The sequence below is a fragment of the Gekko japonicus genome, unplaced genomic scaffold (assembly GCF_001447785.1).
Source record: "Gekko japonicus isolate JY-2015 unplaced genomic scaffold, Gekko_japonicus_V1.1 scaffold2926, whole genome shotgun sequence".
NCBI lineage: Eukaryota > Metazoa > Chordata > Lepidosauria > Squamata > Gekkonidae > Gekko > Gekko japonicus.
In genome coordinates, this window is record NW_015169874.1 from 111,305 (window position 1) to 130,026 (window position 18,722).

An 18,722-nucleotide genomic window follows, 5' to 3' on the forward strand; every position below is an offset into this window, starting at 1 on the left:
GGCACTGCATCGCCTCAGGATTCCCACTGCAGCATCCCTTCGCTGTCCCTAGCGAGCGGGAGGATCAGCTGCACGCTCGTGCGGCTCCTCCTGTGGCTTTAATTATTTCCTACCCACGAAAGAAGCGCGGAAGGGGGGGGGGAGAAATCCCACGAGGGTGAAACACCAAATTGGGGACGTGTCTCTCTCCCGGCCGCGCCTCCCCGCCGGCCTTTTCCCAGGCAGCGCTCACCGACGCAGCCGCGGACCGGAATCTGCTCGGCGCAACGGCAGCGGCGGGAGCGTTAGGACGTTTTATCTATTTTTTTTCCTCCCTTTTTGCAAGGAGGGCGGCCTGGCTTGGCTTGACGCGGCACCGAGCCAATCAGAGGGCGGCGCCTGAAGGGACTTGCGACGGGGGAGGCGGGCTTTTCTCTCCCCACCCCCGCCAGCGCTGTGCAGGGAGGCTGGGCGGGCGGAGCGGGGTGGGCTGCTGCTGGTGAGGGAGGGGTTTAATACAGCGGCAGTGGTCGTGGCCGCCGGAGCAGGATTCGAGGCGCTCGGATCGCGCGCGCACACGCACATACCGGCTATATAGAGCGAGCGAGCGAGAGAGATACACACACACCGGCGAGCATCTCCCTCGCCCAGCATCCTTCAGCCCCCCCCTCTCTCAAAAAAGAAAAGAAAAGGCGAAGAAGGGTGGGAAGGGAAGCCGGTCCGAGCGAGACAAAGCAAAGATGGCAGGGATCCTCGCCTGGTTCTGGAATGAGAGGTTCTGGCTGCCACACAATGTCACCTGGGCGGATCTGAAGAACACCGAGGAAGCCACCCTCCCCCAGGCGGAGGACCTCTACCTAGCCTTCCCCTTGGCCTTCTGCATCTTCATGATCCGCATGGTGTTTGAAAGGTGAGGCTAAGGCGAAGTCTGTCGTCCCCCCCCCACCAACCCCCAACTGTCCCCCCGTGTCAAATAGCGGTGTTTTGGGGGGCTCCTAGTTGTGTAACCCGTGCAGCCTGGTGCGTTTGGGGTGGGGTGGGGTGCACAGATTAAACTTCTCTGAAGAAGGGGGCAGTCTCCCATATCAGGATTTTGGATTAGTTTGTAAAAATGTGTATGTGTGTGTGAACAAAGATAAGGGTCTGCTTTTCCCGTTTAAAATAGGTTTTAAAGTTAGCTTGTGTCTCTCTCCCCCCCCCCCTCCCCCAAGACCAGTTTCCTTCCCATCCTTTCCCCAGGCTGAGGCAGGCAGTCCTGTGTCTGGAAGGTGAAATTCCACAGACAGTAACTGGCAGACTTGCTAGTATCCGACGGGTTTGTAGAGGATTTTCTGCTTGGGACCAAAAGGCTTTTTGAAACTGTGGCCTCTATACCATTGCTGACCACACATCACCTTTAAATGGCCTGGGGGTTTCATTTCTAAAATGAGCGAGCAGAGTTCAGTCAAGCTTGCTAGGCCCTCAGACCTGAAAGCCCTGCTGGCTATGAATGGGGTGTTAGTGGCACCCAATGAAACTCTGCACATGCCTGGAGGTATGTACAACTGCATTCGTATGTTCCAGGTCTGCTCTGAGGCATTTGATGCTGGGTCGTAAGGGCTGAATCTCTGCAATCGCTGGCTCAAATTATGCCCTGAATATCCCTGTAGGCACAATTTTATGTGTGTTTTTGACAACTTTGTACAGAACACCTGAGTGAAAATAAATTTGTTCCCTTTTAAAGTTTTCTGTAGAACATTGACTTGGTTTGTAGGTTTTAGGAGAAACAGATCAGGATCGTGAAGCAAACAAACTGACAAGATGCTCACATCCAGTACATGTTATCAGGAATCATTTATCATTTTTATAGGAATCTTTTTGACATTCAACCAACTATTAATATTTACTACATGAAAAAGGCCAAAGGGTGATTAGCCGTTTCCCCTTCCCTGGGTTCTCCTGGGTTTCTTTCAGACTGGACTGTAAAAGGCACAAATGGAGGAGATAAGAAGAAAATGGAAAAAGACAAAATTAATACAACTTGCTGATTGCCATGGTACTTAACTAAGAGTACTTGTTAAATTTTAATATTCATTTACATCCCCATTATGTAGCTCATGCTTCCTAGATACTCGTCCAAAGAGAGAACCCTTGGTTGAAAGGTTATGTATCAAGAGTGTCCGTTTGTCGGCAGCTAGTTTTATTCATCTGCATTAGCAGGCATTTTCTCTGTTTTTGTAAACCCCCCCCCCCAAAGGAGCTGGTTCATTGTAGTTTTCAGAGTTTTCAGTGAATATAGCACTGCAAAGCTTTTGGGAACCCACTAATAGATGATGTTTTATTTGGTGTGGAGGTGTGGTATTTGGTGACAATGCGCAAGCCTGCTTTTCTACATCTACCCTTCTGCTGCTCCACAGCTGGCTTCACTGTCCTGTCCCTTCATTTATTTCTGCTATGGACTTCTTGCAAAAATTAGTTACTGGTTACATCTGTACAGTGAATGGACTTTGCAGGATTCCCTACAGAAGTACATGTGTGACAAAGCCTTGTGCTGCTTCTGTTCATTTAATGATGAAATACTATTGTGCAGTCCAGCACATGTGCTCCCGCAGAAGAAAATCCTGTTACTTGGAGCAGCAATAGCAGAAGAAACTGGTGGAAGGGTGTTCTGAGAGACTGCTAGGTGAGAGAGACTGCTGCCTGGCTGATGGCTTGGTAGCCTAAATTGCCAGACCTCTGGCAGAGCATGCTTAGTGCTGGGTGGCCATGGGGGCGTGCAGCATGAGTCTGCTGTGCATGGCTAAGAGATAGCAGGAGTACATAATGGCAACGGACTACCTCCTGTCTTCTCTCCTCCTGCTTCCATCTACATGTTGGAGGAGCAGTGGTTCTCACCCTGCCCAACTGTGAGGTGCAACTGTCTCTCACTTCTGTGTTTCTCTGTGGGGTTGTTTGTCTTATCAGATAATCCTTCTGGGACTATTGTGTAGGTATTCAGCACATCCTGACTCTGAACACATTGCTTACTGAAGACATTGCCAGCTCTGGATGGAGAAATACGTGGAGATTTTGTGGGTGGAGCCTGAGGAGGGGGGGCTTGGGGAGGAACTTCAATGGGGTATAATGCCATAGAGTCCACCTTCCGAAGTAGCCATTTTTTGCAGGTGAACTGAACTCTGTTGCCTGCGGATCAGTTGTAATAGCAGAAGATCTCCAGTCACCACCTGGCAGTTGGCAGCCCTGCTTACTACTGCTTAATGATGTAATGTTACGCAGAGATTATGTGTATAAATAATATAAAACCTGGAAAACAGAATTATAAGGTGTGATGGGGAATACCACGTACATGTTGTGTGCCTTCTTAAAGCTATATAATCTGAAGAGGTTCCATGTTCGTTTTGTTGTCATTTTCAATGCCATGTGCACTGTGGGAGCCATACTTAGGGCTGATGGAAGTCACCACTGCCTCCTAGGCTCCGTTCAGGGAAGATCACAGGCCTGCATTAGTTGTGGGCAATACAGATGTCTGTACAGTTTGAGACCTGAGATAAAAACAGGAGACAGGAAACAAAGGTGAGAAGGGGCTAACCAAAGAACTGATGTTCCAGAAACCTCAGAGCACTTAAGATGAGGAGGGGAGAAATACTACTGAGGGGCACATAGGAGTCCGAGGAAGGCGTAGCTAAAGGTAAAAGGTAGACATTGCTTTAAGAACTGGAAATGGTAGATGAACCTGAAGTCCAAAATGAAGGAAGATTGGGATGCGGCACAGGGCCTAGAGATGGGTACTGCTGACAGGAGGAAAGCAGTCCAGGAAAGCAGAGAGCCAAGGGAACATATTGTTGCTAAGTTTAGAGTTTGGGGAAGAAACTGCCCATTGTGGCTTTCTGCTGTCAGAGAGGCATGGTGACCTGGCAACCGTAAGAGGGCAATGAGTCCCAAGAAGCAGCTAGTGGAGAAGGGTGTAATTCAACGTAATGATTTAAACTAACCAGCTGGTTCTTCTGGTCAGCTTTAAAAAGTGTTAGCAAGCCAAGATAAAAATGCAGCGTTAAAAGGAATCTTTCTGTTTGTCTGCTGGCGTGTATTGTCTGCATGGCTGTGCCTGAAGTACCCTGGTTGAGTAGGAGGCATTATGAAGAAGCTATAGGCCCTTCTAAGAGACACCAGAAACAGTACAGTTCCCAGTGTATTCAGCGTAAGCCGTGTCAGCTGAACTAGGTTGTTTTTGGAGTATAGATTTACACCCCAATTTGGGCAGAGATCTTGGCTGTGTGGCTTTGTGGCTGAGTGAAGGCCTAGATCAGTCCCAAACGTGTTGTCCATGCAAGCCGTGATACCTGCAGACACCTTTCTTCGAGCCCACCAAGCAGGGCTCCAGAAGATCTGATTGGCTGTGCAGATTGAAATAACATTGTTTCAGTGGCAGCTGCCACCACACTGTTTGTTTTATTCTCTCTCACTGCTCTTCCCCAGTGTATTTTTAAGTTATCTCTCTGCTGAACTTCACCTGGGCTTCCTCTGTGTGTGTGCGCCAGTCATTTTGTGGTTGGCTCTGCCTCCCATGGCAGCCATTTTGTGGTTGTGACCACCACCTCATGGGAGAATTCCAAAGATGCCCACAGGCTCAAAAAGGTTGGAAACCCCCTGGTGTACATCACGATAGCTCAGTACAACAACTGCTACAACAGACTAACATGGCTGCTTCTCTGGTATTTAATACAGTGCCTTGGGATTTCAGGCTTGGGGGGCTGTAATTTTGATCCCCACAGTGGTGGTGAGGAAGCCTTTTCTTGTGGGCCATTTTCTTCCCTCATGCTGTTTTCTGTCCCATGGGGGGGGGGGGACCATCCTAGGACAATCCTTGCTGCATAAAGCTTGTATTTCTATTAAAACTGAAAGCCAGAAGATCGGTCATGGATCTCCCAATATCGCATGTAGTTTTTCTTTAAGGAACAAACCATGGATGGATGCTAAACTAGCCCCCACACTATTTTTGTGTTTTTCGAAAGCAGCTTTGGGAGCTAAGAACTTGGGAGTGGAATACCAGTGGGGTAATGGGGAGAGCCAGTTTGGTGTGGTGGTTAGGAGTGTGGAAGAACCGGGGTTGATTCCCCATGCCTCCACATGCAGCTGCCGGTGTGACCTTGGGTCAGTCACAAGTTCTCTCAGAGTTGTTCTCTCATAAGCAGTTCTAGAAAGAGCTCCCTCAGCCCCACCTACCTCACAGGGTGTCTGTTGTGGGGAGGGGAAGGGAAAGGAGATTGTAAACTGCTCTGAGACTCCTTCAGGTAGTGAAGGGCGGGGTATAAATCCAATCTCCTCCTCCTTCTCCCTGCCTCCCTCTCTGCCTGCTGTCTGCCTGCAGCTTCTCTGCTCCACATTTCCCCAGTCCTCCAGCTGTTTACCCCTTCCCTTGGTGCAGATGGTGCTTCAATCACATCTTTGCTGTCTGAAACACACATTTTTGAGTGACACATAGGAGAGGTGAAGCTGCTTTGGGAAACATGTCTTGTATTCTCGATCCACCTTGAGCATTGCTGATAGACAGTGGGTATAAATATATCCTAAATAAATACAGGCCTTGTGTCTGCAAAGAGCTGAAATGTCACTGCAGGCCTGGAGTGGCTGAATGATGTTCAAAAGACAGGATTGCTATGTCCTGCCCAATACTCTTTGCATCTTCCATTGGCAGCTGCCCACTTTTTGGATTTACTTTTGCTCTTGAGCATCTTAATTGGACAAGAAATTTCCAAATGTTACATATCTAGTTATAGAATGCACAGTAAAAATAAAGCAAGGCTGTACTGAGCTGGCTAAAGACAAAGTTGTTCAAATCTAACCTTGCATAGTTTCTATATAGTTTGATGTAGTGGTTTAGTGTGCGGACTCTAATCTGGGAGAATCGGGTTTGATTCCCCACTCCTCCACTTGCACCTGCTGGTGTGACCTTGGGTCAGTCACAAGCTCTGGCACAGCTGTTCCTGAAAGAGCAGTTTCTGTCAGAGTTCTCTCAGCCCCACCCACCTCACAGGGTGTCTGTTGTGGGGAGGGAAAGGGAACGGAGTTTGTAAGCCGCTCTGAGACTCCAAGTGAAGGGCGGGGTATAAATCCAATCTCCTCCTCCTCCTCCTCCACCACCTCCTCCCAGAATTAGCTTGCCTGTGCGGAGATCTCAGTGGTTCCATTTCTGTCCTTTCAATTCATTTTCATTGACCAGTTTTGAGTGAACTTTGCATAAAGACGGTAAGTTTCATATGATGCTGTCTGAAGAGCAATATGTAAATATAGCAGCCTTTGTTCTCTGATGGAAAAGCAATCAGCCAAGGATAAAGTTTCAACATGAGCTCCCCATTAACTTGTCTTTAGCTTGTTCTCATGAAAGTCTAAATTCACTTCCTTTTTGGGTGGGTGGGGGTCCTTTCTGCTGCTTCAGGCAAATATCTTTTAAACAGCATGATCGAAATATGATTGAAATATTATACGAGCTACCTGTAATTAATCTACTACTATAAGTAGACAATGTGATAACTTTGAAAAATTGCTATGTCTAAAAATGCTCTTGTACAAGCTGCATGCAGTGTGGACTGTTAGCAGTAGGGATGGACACGTTCCACATTTTTGTAGTTCCACACAAACTCATATGAACCGGGAGGCTGATTTGCGAACCGACCCAGTTTGTATTGGTTTATGAGCCATTTGAAGATTAACCCCCTACTTTCTGCTCACCACGGCTTTTTGTGGGGAGCAGAAAGCAGGGGTTTCCAAACAGCTGAGTGGTGGGGACCGCTCCACTGGGTGATGCAGATGATCGAGCTCCTCTGAGTGAAAGAAGCTCATCTTGATGATAGTTTGAAAGTTGTCTGGTTTGATTCTCACTGAGGTGGTAAGCCTGCTTCTGAGTTAGACTGAGTTCTGCCTTTTCCGTGATAGTTGTCTATCTGGACAGATTTTTTAAAAAAATGGTATGGGAAAGTATTCAACTATGTGAGCCTCCACCAGCAGGTTTATCACCTCCAGTGAGAATGGAAACCTGGTGAAGGTTTTTTCTATCTGGGATTTGTGGGCATCATTTTGATAGTTGAGAGATCTACCCATCATCCTTTGAGGCAGGAAACAAGTGGCAATTCTTTGGCTTGTCTTCCATCTGTAGCTGCTCCTAAGTTCTGAGACTTTCAGAACCCCAAGGGTTCTGAATAACCTATTGGTATCCAGTTAAATAAACATACGGCTATATTGATAACATAACCACAACAGATAGTAAACAGTTCGGAGGAGAGGTGAACTGAAGAAGACAGTATACAAAATATAGTAACAATGCCGAATGAAAAGTGAACATTAACTCACTCGTGTCGAAAAAAAAATGTCCTTCCTTACTTCGCAGTGAGACAAACTGATGCCCTCATGTTCCAGATAGAAGGAACCTTCACCGTACGTGACCAGTGTTCTGTTCTCTCTCTCTTTTTTTTGGCCCCCCGGGAGGAGATTTTTTAATTGCATTTTTTATATACTACAAATTACAACGAAAAATTGGGAAGGGGTAACTACATCTAGGGAAAAAGGAAAGAAAACCACAACTAACTAAAATCCCAAGAATAGGAGATCATCACAACAGCTTGTATAAATGTTAAATTGCTAATATTACTTTGAACATAGTCGGCTATGCTACATTTTTTATCTTTTTATCCAAAGATTTAACCATTCAAGAGAACCCCCAGAGCATCCCACAATAAAACTAAAGTTTAAAGGCACACTTCAGAGTCCTTCAGCCTTCATTTTGTCTTATATTTTCTAATCCTCAATTTATATGTACGCTTGGGGGCAGCCGGTCAACCCTTATCAGAAAGAGAGTCCTCGTCGGAAGACCCCGAGTCCAATTCGCCACTGCATTTGCTGTCATCTTCTTCCTTCTCGACCTCGGCTGGCTCTCCCAGCTGCACTCTCAGGAACTCACGTGCTTTGGAAACAGAGTCAATCTTTTCATTTTTATCTTGTCGTTTGGAAATGACTCCTTCTGGAATTAACCATCTGTAGACAATGCTGTTAGTTTGAAGGAAAAGGATTAAATCTTTATATTTCTTTCTCTTTTGCCTTATTCCGAATGGAATGTCTTTTAGAATCCTGATAGTGTTGTCCCCGATTTTCAAGGGCGTTCCTGTAGTTGCTTTCAGGATAAAATCCCTCATGTGTCGCTTTGAGAATCTAGCCACTATTTCTCCAGGCAGATTATTCTTTTTGATGTACACGGAATAGGACCTATAGACCACATCCATTTTGCTTGCAAGATACTCTGCTTTCAAATCTGTAACTAGTTGCTAGATTCTGATTTAGATTCGTCAGCTGTTGTTCGATGTTAGTCATCTGGTCCAGCAGAGGGCTCAAGGACTCTGCCAACATTTTGGAGAGCTCGGTGGTCTCTTCCGGTCGAGGGCTCAAGCTGGCTGGTTTCACTTTTACTGGTTTGTCTTTCTCTGCCCTCTTCCCCGCCATCTTTATGGATTGTTTACTTTTATGAAAACTTGCTAAAGTCTCTGAAATATGCCCATATGCTTATCCACGCTCTGGTAAGTCTCTCAAAACAGATTTCAATGCTTTTTCTTCCACTCCCCCCTAAGTATTTTGTTGTTTACTTCATGCGTATGGGGAGGGGCCCCTCCCCGCTCTCATTTTTCACCGTTCCCAGAGGGTGGCTTTCTTTTTAAATTCTCGTTTCGCTTTAACCCGACTCACAGTTCATTGTTGGTCATACGACCTTGTTAGGCATATGTTTAAAACGCTCGCTCTTCGACGCTTGTCCCGGTCAGCGGCTCTAGATCCATACAGACACTCAGCAGCAGGACCGTCGGGGCGGAGGAGCACCTCAATTCCACAGCCCTCAAAAGCCCCATGGCTAGGAGCCTTTTGCCAAGGCTCCAGGGGGGTAACAACCCATCGCCCCCCCCTTCCGCTGGTGCACAGATCACATCCCCTGGAGATCCGGGAGATGCGTCTGCCAGCGTATCACCATAAACCGGAAACCTCCAGTGTTCTGTTCTCATCTGGAACTGAGGGCATAATTTTTAGATCCATACAGACACTCAGCAGCAGGACCGTCGGGGCGGAGGAGCACCTCAATTCCACAGCCCTCAAAAGCCCCATGGCTAGGAGCCTTTTGCCAAGGCTCCAGGGGGGTAACAACCCATCGCCCCCCCCTTCCGCTGGTGCACAGATCACATCCCCTGGAGATCCGGGAGATGCGTCTGCCAGCGTATCACCATAAACCGGAAACCTCCAGTGTTCTGTTCTCATCTGGAACTGAGGGCATAATTTTAATAGTTGGGATGTCCAACAGCTATAGAGGAATTCTGGGGTGGGACCTCTTATAATACACAGAGAAATGTCACAGAACATTCTGTAAGGTCCTCTGCCTGCAACCTTCATCAGCTAAGACTATGGTATAGAGCTTATAGTGCCTTTCAGATGTAGACACAGAGGCCCCCATTGCTGCTCTACAAATGCCCCAGTGTATCACAAGCAATGAATATGGCTGCTCTACCTGGGGAGCATGCTTTGATACCAACAAGCAAAGGCAGGCCTTTTGCTTCATAGGCTGCTACTATGCATTGATGCAGCCATCTACTTAGGGATGCTTTGGACACTTTCTTGCCCTGAGCTATGGGGTGGAGTACCACAAATAATGAGTCTGACTTTCTCAGTGGAGTTGTTATCTTGATTTATATTTTCAGAATCCTCCTTAAGTCCAAAGTATGCCACTTCTTTTTCTTTGGGTGAGAACTGGGGCAAAAGGATTGGATACAGATCTTCTGACTCCTATGAAAAGAGGACTTTGGAATGAAAGTTGTGTTTGTACAGGAACACTTTATCTTTTAGAATACACTTAAACCTTGATGAATGGAAAGTGCATTGAGTTCCAAGACCCTTCTGGTTGACGTAATGATAGCTAGCAATAAGACTTTAATGGTCAGAACCTTAAGAGACAATTCTCTTAACAGTTCAAAGGGAGGTATAGTTAAGGTCTGGAGCACCATGTTCATGATGGAAAGTGATGAATTGTAGGGGGACAGGAAAGGAATTAAAGCCTCTTACCTTGGGAAGATAGAAACTCCCCCAACTGGGCTGAAGGATAGATTCAAGGATGGATGTCTGATAGAGTGACCTTGATGCTCTTTCTCCTGCACCACCTATTGAAGGTTGCCTAGGAACAATTGTAGATTTCAAAACATTACCTCAGTGACCTCTTTGGAGAAACCTTGCCTTTGTAGAGTCTTCTGCTCAGTCTTCACATGACTAATCAAAACCATTCCAAGTCTGGATGATATATGGGACCCTGAGACAGGAGAAGACAGTGGGGGCCCAAGGAGGTTGAAGTGACAGTTGTTGGGGGTGTCTCAGTCAATGGGGTATGATACAGATTGCCACTGCCACCTCATGGAGGTTTCTTGGGGGTGGTGGTGGAAAATGACGGGAAGGTGTACAGAAGATCTTTCACCCAAGAATAAATGAGGGCATCACTTGCTTTGCTGAAGAAGTGACTGAAGAAGTGGGGGCAAGGGGTGGTTGCATGCTCTACCACGAGGCGAAGACATCGACTAGTGTCAGCAGGTTGCAGTTCTGTATGAAGACTTTTTTTTGGTATTTTTGCATTTGTGTGCCCATGCCTGGAAGTTATGGTGACCCCTGGCAACTCCTACTGGGGCGTGGAGGACGTTCAGAGAAGTGGCTTGATAGCCTGCCTCTGCCTCCCAGCCCTGGTATTCTTTGAAGGTCTCCCATCCAAATACTTGCCAGGGTCAGCTCTGCTTCGCTTCCAAGATCGAATGAGGTTGGGCTTCCCTATACTTGATGGTATAGTTGCCATTTTCCTTGCTAGTACTTACTGTCTGCTGAACTGAAACACTTCCATGTTGTCCATCCCCCTCCCCAATATGGTCCGCTCTCAGGTTGAGAATCCTTTCAGGAAAAGAAACCCTTTGGGTTTCCACCTGGAACATGCCGGATTTTGTGATTGTGTTGGTGAGAATCCTCACATTCCTATGCATCATTTGGTCCTGGAAGTGAAGGAGTGTTAGCCAAATGGCTCTGAGCTCTAGAGATCAGTGCTAGAAGAAGGTAAGTACAGCATAAATGAAGAGAATAAAGCACCGTAGGACAATGAAGGAGAACTCTCAGGTTTTCTTGCTGACTCACCAGAGGCAGGAGAAGAACTGGGTATAAGTGGCTACAAAGTCAAAGGATTACAACTTGTTTCCCACCTCGAAGGAGGATGGGTAAGTCTCCCAACTACCATAAGTATGCTCTCAGTTCCAGATGGGAACTAAGCTTATACATAGGCCTTCCCATAACATTGATAAAGTGTGCCTGGCATTACCTCACTGAATATTTCATTGGCCACGAGAACTAGATTATGGGGTGGAATCAAGGTTGTGTGATGGGGAGAAGAACCTTTAAAACAAAAATTATCAATACTTTTATTTTTAAAAATCACAAATTCTAAAATAATGAGTGTGGTGCAGTGATTAGTATGGCAGATGAGGGCTTGGTATTCATATAGCAGAATAAGGTGCTAGATAGGCTACAGGTAGGACATTACAGTTTTAATGTACAGCTTCATTAAAAATCGCCTGCAAATAAATATTTTTTAAAGAGTTCCAGCCTATCTCTTCACATGCTGCACGAGTTTCCCACTTACAGAGAAGTGGAATGGGACTTTGAAAAATGTTCTGAAGCCATTCTGTCACTGCAGCAATCTACCACCTCATTGGTTCACATGTGAAGAAATACGGCTGGGCCAGGGAAACCCGGTTCAAAGCTCTAGTCTTCCCTCAAGCCAATTGGGAGAGGTGCTTGGACCAGTGATTTCTTATTTCTTTGTTTACTACATTAATACCTCACCTTTCTATCCGGTGGAGACCCGAACTGGCTTGCATTGTTCTCCTCTCTCCCATTTTATCTCACAACAACACTGTGAGGTAGGTTAGGCTGTGTATGTGTGACTGGCCCAGAGCTGCCCAGCAACTGTTCGTGCAGAGTGGGGTTTCAAAACTGGGCCTCCCAGAGCCTAGTCTGATGCTCTAACCACTATACTGGCTCTCATTTCTTGGCTTGAACTATGTGAAGCATTGTGAAGGATAAAATGAGGAAGAGGAAATGATTATTTCCCCTGAGCTCCTTGGAAGGATGACAGAATAACAGATGGGATTTTCTGTTGGCTCTGCAGTTATTGCTGCTTATTGCATTGTCTAAATGCATGTACTTGTCAGCATGTACTTTTCTATCAGTGCAATCCTAAGAATGTTTTCCTGGGAGTAAGCCCCAATTAATGGACATGAGCAGGATTCTGAGTTGACCTGTTTAAGATTACTCTCTAGAACTAACAAAATCTGAATTATATTGTAATATTTCTTTGTATAGGGCATAGCAATTCCTGCAGCCTGGTGGGAGGAAAGTCCCATTCCTTTAATAAAGGCTTAATGTGTGGAAATGAGCAGCTAATGCTTTTCAAGGCATGGAGGTAAATAACATCCCATGAAGCCCATATTAAAGAGACAGAACGCTCTTTCTCCAAGCGGTTGGCAACATTAATAGAGCATGGTGCCGACAAGTCCTCCATTTGGGATTGCTAGGCCACTCCAGTGGGGGTGGGGGATTCCTGTCCAGTAGTTCTTATTTCCCACTGCTGCTTTGAGCAGTGGCAGGATAATTTTAAAAAAAAAGGCCATTAAGTCAGTGACGTGATGTCACCTGGGAAAATGTGGTGGTGACATCTAGTCTCTGTAGGAATCACCAGAAACTCTGTGGTAGAGCCAGTTTTAACATAGAGCCTCTGATGTTTCCTAGAGAGGGATGACATCACTTCTGGGTTTTCTCTGAAAGTAATGTCATCCTGTTGCCAACAGCCATCCCACCTGTGTCCCTGCCCCACCCCTGGGTCTCCTGTTGACAACTGTACCTCCACTTCAGCTGTCAAGTACACATTAGAGTGATGTCAGGTCTTTACGGCTGGAAAAACTCAGTAATGACATTGCTAATTCCAGTGTTGTTGTTTTTTAAATTGTTACCTTTTCATACATTATTTTAATAGTTTGAATAACTAATCTGAAAGTTCAAAAAAACAGCTATAGTTGTTCCAAGATAGCATGGCTGGAACATTAATTTGTCTCAGGAAGAAGTACTTGCTTGTAAAGATTCTGCCTTTTCAGTATGCTTTATTATTAATAATAATGGCAGATTCAGACTAAAGCTTAAGGAACAGATTCCCCAAGAGATACATAGGCCTGGGGGGGGAGAGAGAGAGAAGGAAAAATGGAGGGTTTCCCCCCCTGTTTTCCCCACTGAAGACTTGTTTCAGATTTTCTATAAAATATTTTATCTCTTGGAATGAGTAATATGCTTTTTAATGCAAGGGTTTTCACACTCAAAATCATGAAAAAGTCTGAAGACTCTTACCGTTTTTCCTGTGGAAACTGGGAAATTTGAGGGAGCACTGGGGGAACAAACACAAAACAACCCTGTTATACTTTAGGCACATCCAATATTTTCAAGAATTTGTTTACATGTAAATAATTTTGGCTACAGTTAATGTGCTATAATGTTACAGTATTTAAAAGTTCCGTGTTTGCTTGGTTATAGAGTTTAGCTTAATATCCAAACATGATGACTGGACTAAGGACTGTAGAAATAAGTTGATTGATTGATACCCAAGAGTTTCTGTCCCAATAATGCACTTTATTGTGGTTACTACAGAATTTGTTTTCTACTATTAACTTTTATTTTCTTCTGAACTCTCAGATGTAAGAAATTAAAGATACATGTGCTATAAGCACAGGATGCAGAGATTTGCAGTTCGTTCTCCCCTGGAGCTTTTCTGATAGAAGATAAAGACAATTATAATTTTAAATTCCATAAATATGCTAAATAGAATAATTTTATATGCTGGCTAAGTTATAAGAGCCCTGACCGGGATGGCCCAAGCTAGCCTGATGTTGTCAGATCTCAGAAACTTAGCAGAATTGGCCCTGGCTGGCATTTGGATGGGAGACCACCACGGGGGGGGGTGGGGGTGGCGTGGTAATTTGCAATGGCAAATTACTTCTGAACGTCTGTCGCCTTGAAAACCCTACAGGTTCGCCATAAGTCAGCTGTGATTTGATGGTACTTCCACTGCCACCAAGTTATAAATGATGTACTTTATGTTGTTCAATCAGTAAAAGAAGTTTAGATTTGATAGGAAAGTAAGTATTGGATATAATTTCTGTTCCCCCCACACATACATTTCTGTTTTTTCCTGGAGGGAAACCAAGATTTCCCCCCCATGGCTTCAAAATTTCTGTAACTTTTACATCTCTGGTTTAACCCATGATAGTGATGGCAGATACATACCATGTTCATGCTAACCACAGAATGCCTCAAACAATGCATTTACAATGGTGTTGGGTCATATGCTCAGGGCTGAATCATGGATTAGGCTTCAATTCGGTGTGTGTGTTTTTTTTGCAAAGGTAGTCTTTGAGATTGTTTTGTTAAGGGGGAAGATTGTGGGGGAAAGTGGGGTAAGCTTTAACCCTTTGCTCTTGTTAATGCTGGAAAAAGCCCGCCCTGAAATACTTTTTCTCCTACCGGGGAAAACTAAACGATATCTATATTTGCAATTTCATGCAGGCTTAATTTAGCATAAATACCACTAAACATAATGGGATTTACTTCTGTGTAAACATAGGATCAGGCTGTGGGTAACTTCACATACTTAATTATCTGTTAATACAGAGCCATGTGGCGTGAAAGCCCTTAACTCTCTAATTTTATGCAGTATTAAAGCAAGGCATTCTTTCCCCCAGCCTGCACTGTTGGATGCATGGTATAAGCTTCTTTTTAGCCTGGAAGTGTACACATTTGGGCACCTGACTTGCCGTCCTATATGTAGCAGGGTATCATCTTGATTTAATTTTAGTATTCTCAATAATATTCCCTTTAATATTCTGTAATCCATTTCATGTATATGTAGCAGAAGCTCAAACTTCTTATTTTCTTTTTGCTCAAGAAATGAAAATGTGCCAGGATGACTCACTGTATTTGGCAAAATTAGAATATTTCTGCACTTAAGAATCTTGGACTTAAAGCACATTTACTTGATACTAAATACAGCTGGGTTCAGTGGAGCTTTCTCTAAAGTAAATGTACATGGGATTTCAGCCTTAATCATTTTATGAAGGTCTCTCATCTGTTCTGACATTAAAATGTCAGTGTTACATCTTTAAATTATAACTCTTGAGATAATTACTCTTTCTACAGAAGCATAATTGCATATAAGAACTGTATAGGAGCAAATTGCTTAACATTTTCTGTAGGTTTGTTTCAGGCAGGAGGAAAGAGATGTTAAGAGAACTCTGCACTGTTTCAGAATTGCTTGTTTCGATCCAGGTGCAGGAATTCTAAAAATGAAATGTTAGCATCAGATATCTCATCCTGCGGAGAGGCTGAAAAAATATTTTTATTCCTAAATACTGGTATCGAATGCTCTGTTGCTGGCATTTTTAAGGCATCTGTTGTTTTTTTTAAAATCTGGAAGTAATGCCATTGAAATCAGTAGGCTGACTTCTGAGGAAATTTAAGATGTGCCATAAGGTTTAAGGAGTTGCAGTACAGAATTCTCTGATGTAAAGAAATACTTTCTTAGGGTTAAGCTATCTAAACCTCTGGGTTGGGAAGTACCTGGAGATTTTGGGGGTGGAGCCTGGGGAGAATGGGGTTTGGGGAGGGGTCTAATGCTGTAGAGTCTGGGTGTAATGCTATAGAACCCACCTTCCAAAGCGGCCATTTTCTCCAGGGGATCAATTATAATAGTGGGAGATCTCCAGGTGCCACCTGAAGGTTGGCTGCTTAGTAGGAAGAGATTTGCGGAGGTGGGATTTTCTTCCCATGCTTTGTTGTGGACCTTTAGACTGTTTACCGCTAAATTTGCTCTTTATGAAGATTAGACCTACCCGACAGCTGTAATCCTATTCTTAATTAGAAGACTTTTTATTGGTTTTACTTCTGGTGTAATTGAACCAAGCTGAAACATTTCATACATTTATAGATTTTTTTCTGTTTCCAAGTGACTGCTAGTCACTGTTACAGGACATCAAGTATTTCTCATGTTGTGAGGGTGGTATGAATGTCATTAGTGGGCCGTTCAAATTTGTTAGAAGCAACCTTGATCCTTTCTCCCCTTTCTGAAATGAGGCAGTGACTTCAAGCCACCTATGGCTGTCAAAGGAAGGGTAACTAGGTTCTGTTTAACTGCTTTCCTGAGGTAGAACTTTTTTTCTTCATTTTTTTTTTGTTCTTAGTATGTTCCTTGTATTAGAAAAGAGGAAATTCAGCATCAGGAGGTGAAATAAACCCTTCCCTCCTGGTCTGCTGCTGATACACACACACACACACACACACACACAGAGAGAGAGAGAGAGAGAGAGAGAGAGAGAGAGAGAGAGAGAGAGAGAGAGAGAGAGAGAGAGAGAGAGAGAGAGACTTTCTTAAGGCTGAAGGGTTTACCTCTGCACCCTGCTTTACTTTACTTTACTTTACTCGACAACTCTTGTCTTTCCGAGGAGGGAATTATGGCACAAACAGCCTTATTCAAGATGTGTATCCAATGTGGTACCAGAATGATCTTTGACGTGGTCTCTGTGCTTCACACCCATGGGATCTAGTGCGCACGTGCTGGATTGATCGGTGCTGTAGCAAGCTCTTTTAACAGATTTTCGCGCCCAGACCTCGGGCATGCGCAGGAACCCCACCGCGCATGCCCAGAGGGGTGGGCGCGGACATCTTGCCAGTTCCTTTCTTACCGCCGCGTTGGAAAGACCGTTTTCTTTGTTGGTCTGATCGCTTCGCGTGTTTTGGCTTTTTGCCTCACGGCTCTTTGGATTTTTCCTCAGTTTATTCTTTTTCTTCGCTGTTCTTTCAAAAAACGTTAAAAAACCCCTTTTATTTTCTGCTGAGGGGGAGGTTGCCGCTTTACCTCAGTCGGGCCTTCGGGCTACCCCCCCACCCCTTCTTTCTTCTTCATTTTGTTTTTTATGGAGAAGAAGTGGGGCTTTTTTAATAGGTGCAAGGGTTGCGGTAGTAAACTTGCTCCTCCTGACCGTCATACCCTTTGCATACTTTGTCTCGGAGAGTCTCATCGACCCGAATCCTTTCACCACTGCGCTCGCTTTTCAAACCAGACCCGAAAAAAACGAGCTGCGCGCCTTAAAGTGGCCCTGCTAGAATTGGCTCTACATCCTTCCTTAGCGATGGACGCCGAGAAACCATCGACATCAACGGCTCCGGCATTGAGGCCTGTCTCCAATATCGGCCAAACAACACCGAAGCCTCTGGCATCGAAGGCACAATCCTCCGCTTCCACACCAGTGAAAAAGAAATTCAGGCCAAGTAAGGAGCAAAAGTCCGCAAAGAAGGGCTCTTCCAAACCCCTTAAGGCGGCAAAGAAGGGGAAAGTAGCGGTGGCTGCACTGGGTGATGCCCCTAAAGTGCTTCCCGCTCCAACGACTGTATCAATACCGGAGGCTCAAGTCCCTCCACCAATACCGACTATCCATGTCTTGGACTCCTCTGTCCACCAAATGGAGCATCCTTACTCCAACATCGAAACGGTAGAGCTCCTAAGTCATCAAATGGATGCAGAGCCTTCTCCGTCTCCTTCCCCGTCGTCGATGGTATCGGAAGCTCCCGACATCGATCCACGTCGGCACCGATATGCTTCATGCGACACGCAGCGTCCCCCTCCACGTCTGCACAGTCAATCTGTCGATATCGACAACCGAGATTATACGGGCTCCTCTCAAAGACATGCTGCGGCTTTGTCTTGGAGACGTCCATGGTCCAGAAGTCGATCCCCGTGAGTCTTCTTACCTCCGCCACCACCTCTGTTTTGGGATAAATGACAGATAAGGTATCTGTATGGGGCTTATCCACCATCCTTGCCATGGCTGACTCCGGCGAGCTATTCTGACTGGGATTGATATTCATCCCACTCTGCTCATAGATCGAGATCGCCCCACAGGTCGAGACCTTCAGCATCTCTCTCTCGTCCTCCTGCAGACGATCCTGCCCAGCATAATTTGGATCACAGTCGTCCTCCCAACCCTCAGGTCATTCAAACCCCAGTCGTTTCCACCCCTGTCGTTCCACCAAGACCTTTAACTGGTCAACAGGACACTCCTGTCCAAATGCCACACCAGGAGTCCTCTGATTCAGTGGAAGACAATTCTGATACCGAAGCATCTGAGTCTCACACCTCCCCTGATCATAAGTCTCCTGATCAGGCTGTCGCTGATGATTTGCCCATCTCCCCATCCGACAATCTCACGTCATAGACAGATCTTGTAAAGAAAATGGCCCATTCCTTAGGCCTTTCCGTCGTTCAGCAACATCCGCAAGTGACAGATGCGGTCTTTGACATCGTCCAGCTTGATACATCTTCCACTCTGGCATTACCCATGTCCACTGTCCTTTTACAAGCTACAAAGGCACCATGTGAGAAACCTTCGTCAGCCCCGGTGTCGACAAGACGACTGGACCATATGTACAGAGTCCAAGAGACAGGGGCCGAATTTCTATTCTCCCATCCTCAACCAAACTCTATGGTTGTAACATCCTCTTCAAAATCTACATGAACACACTCTGCACCTTCAGACAGAGAAAGTAAAAAATTGGACGCCTGAAGCGTTGGGTGTCAAAACCACTAACTATCTGGCCTGCATGAGCAGGTATCAATATAC

General features: G+C 45.3%; 1 protein-coding gene across 1 annotated transcript in view; it reads left to right on the plus strand.

Annotated features, from left to right (window-relative positions):
• Window positions 1-719: 719 nt before the first annotated feature.
• The window catches only part of LOC107115690 (ceramide synthase 6-like), a gene marked incomplete at its 3' end in the record, with an annotated part of 92,999 nt that continues 74,996 nt past the window's right edge, over window positions 720-18,722 (plus strand). Inside the window, exon 1 of the mRNA XM_015417448.1 lies at window positions 720-889. Within this exon, the coding sequence (XP_015272934.1) occupies window positions 720-889 (170 nt within the window). The remainder of the gene's footprint in view (window positions 890-18,722) is intronic.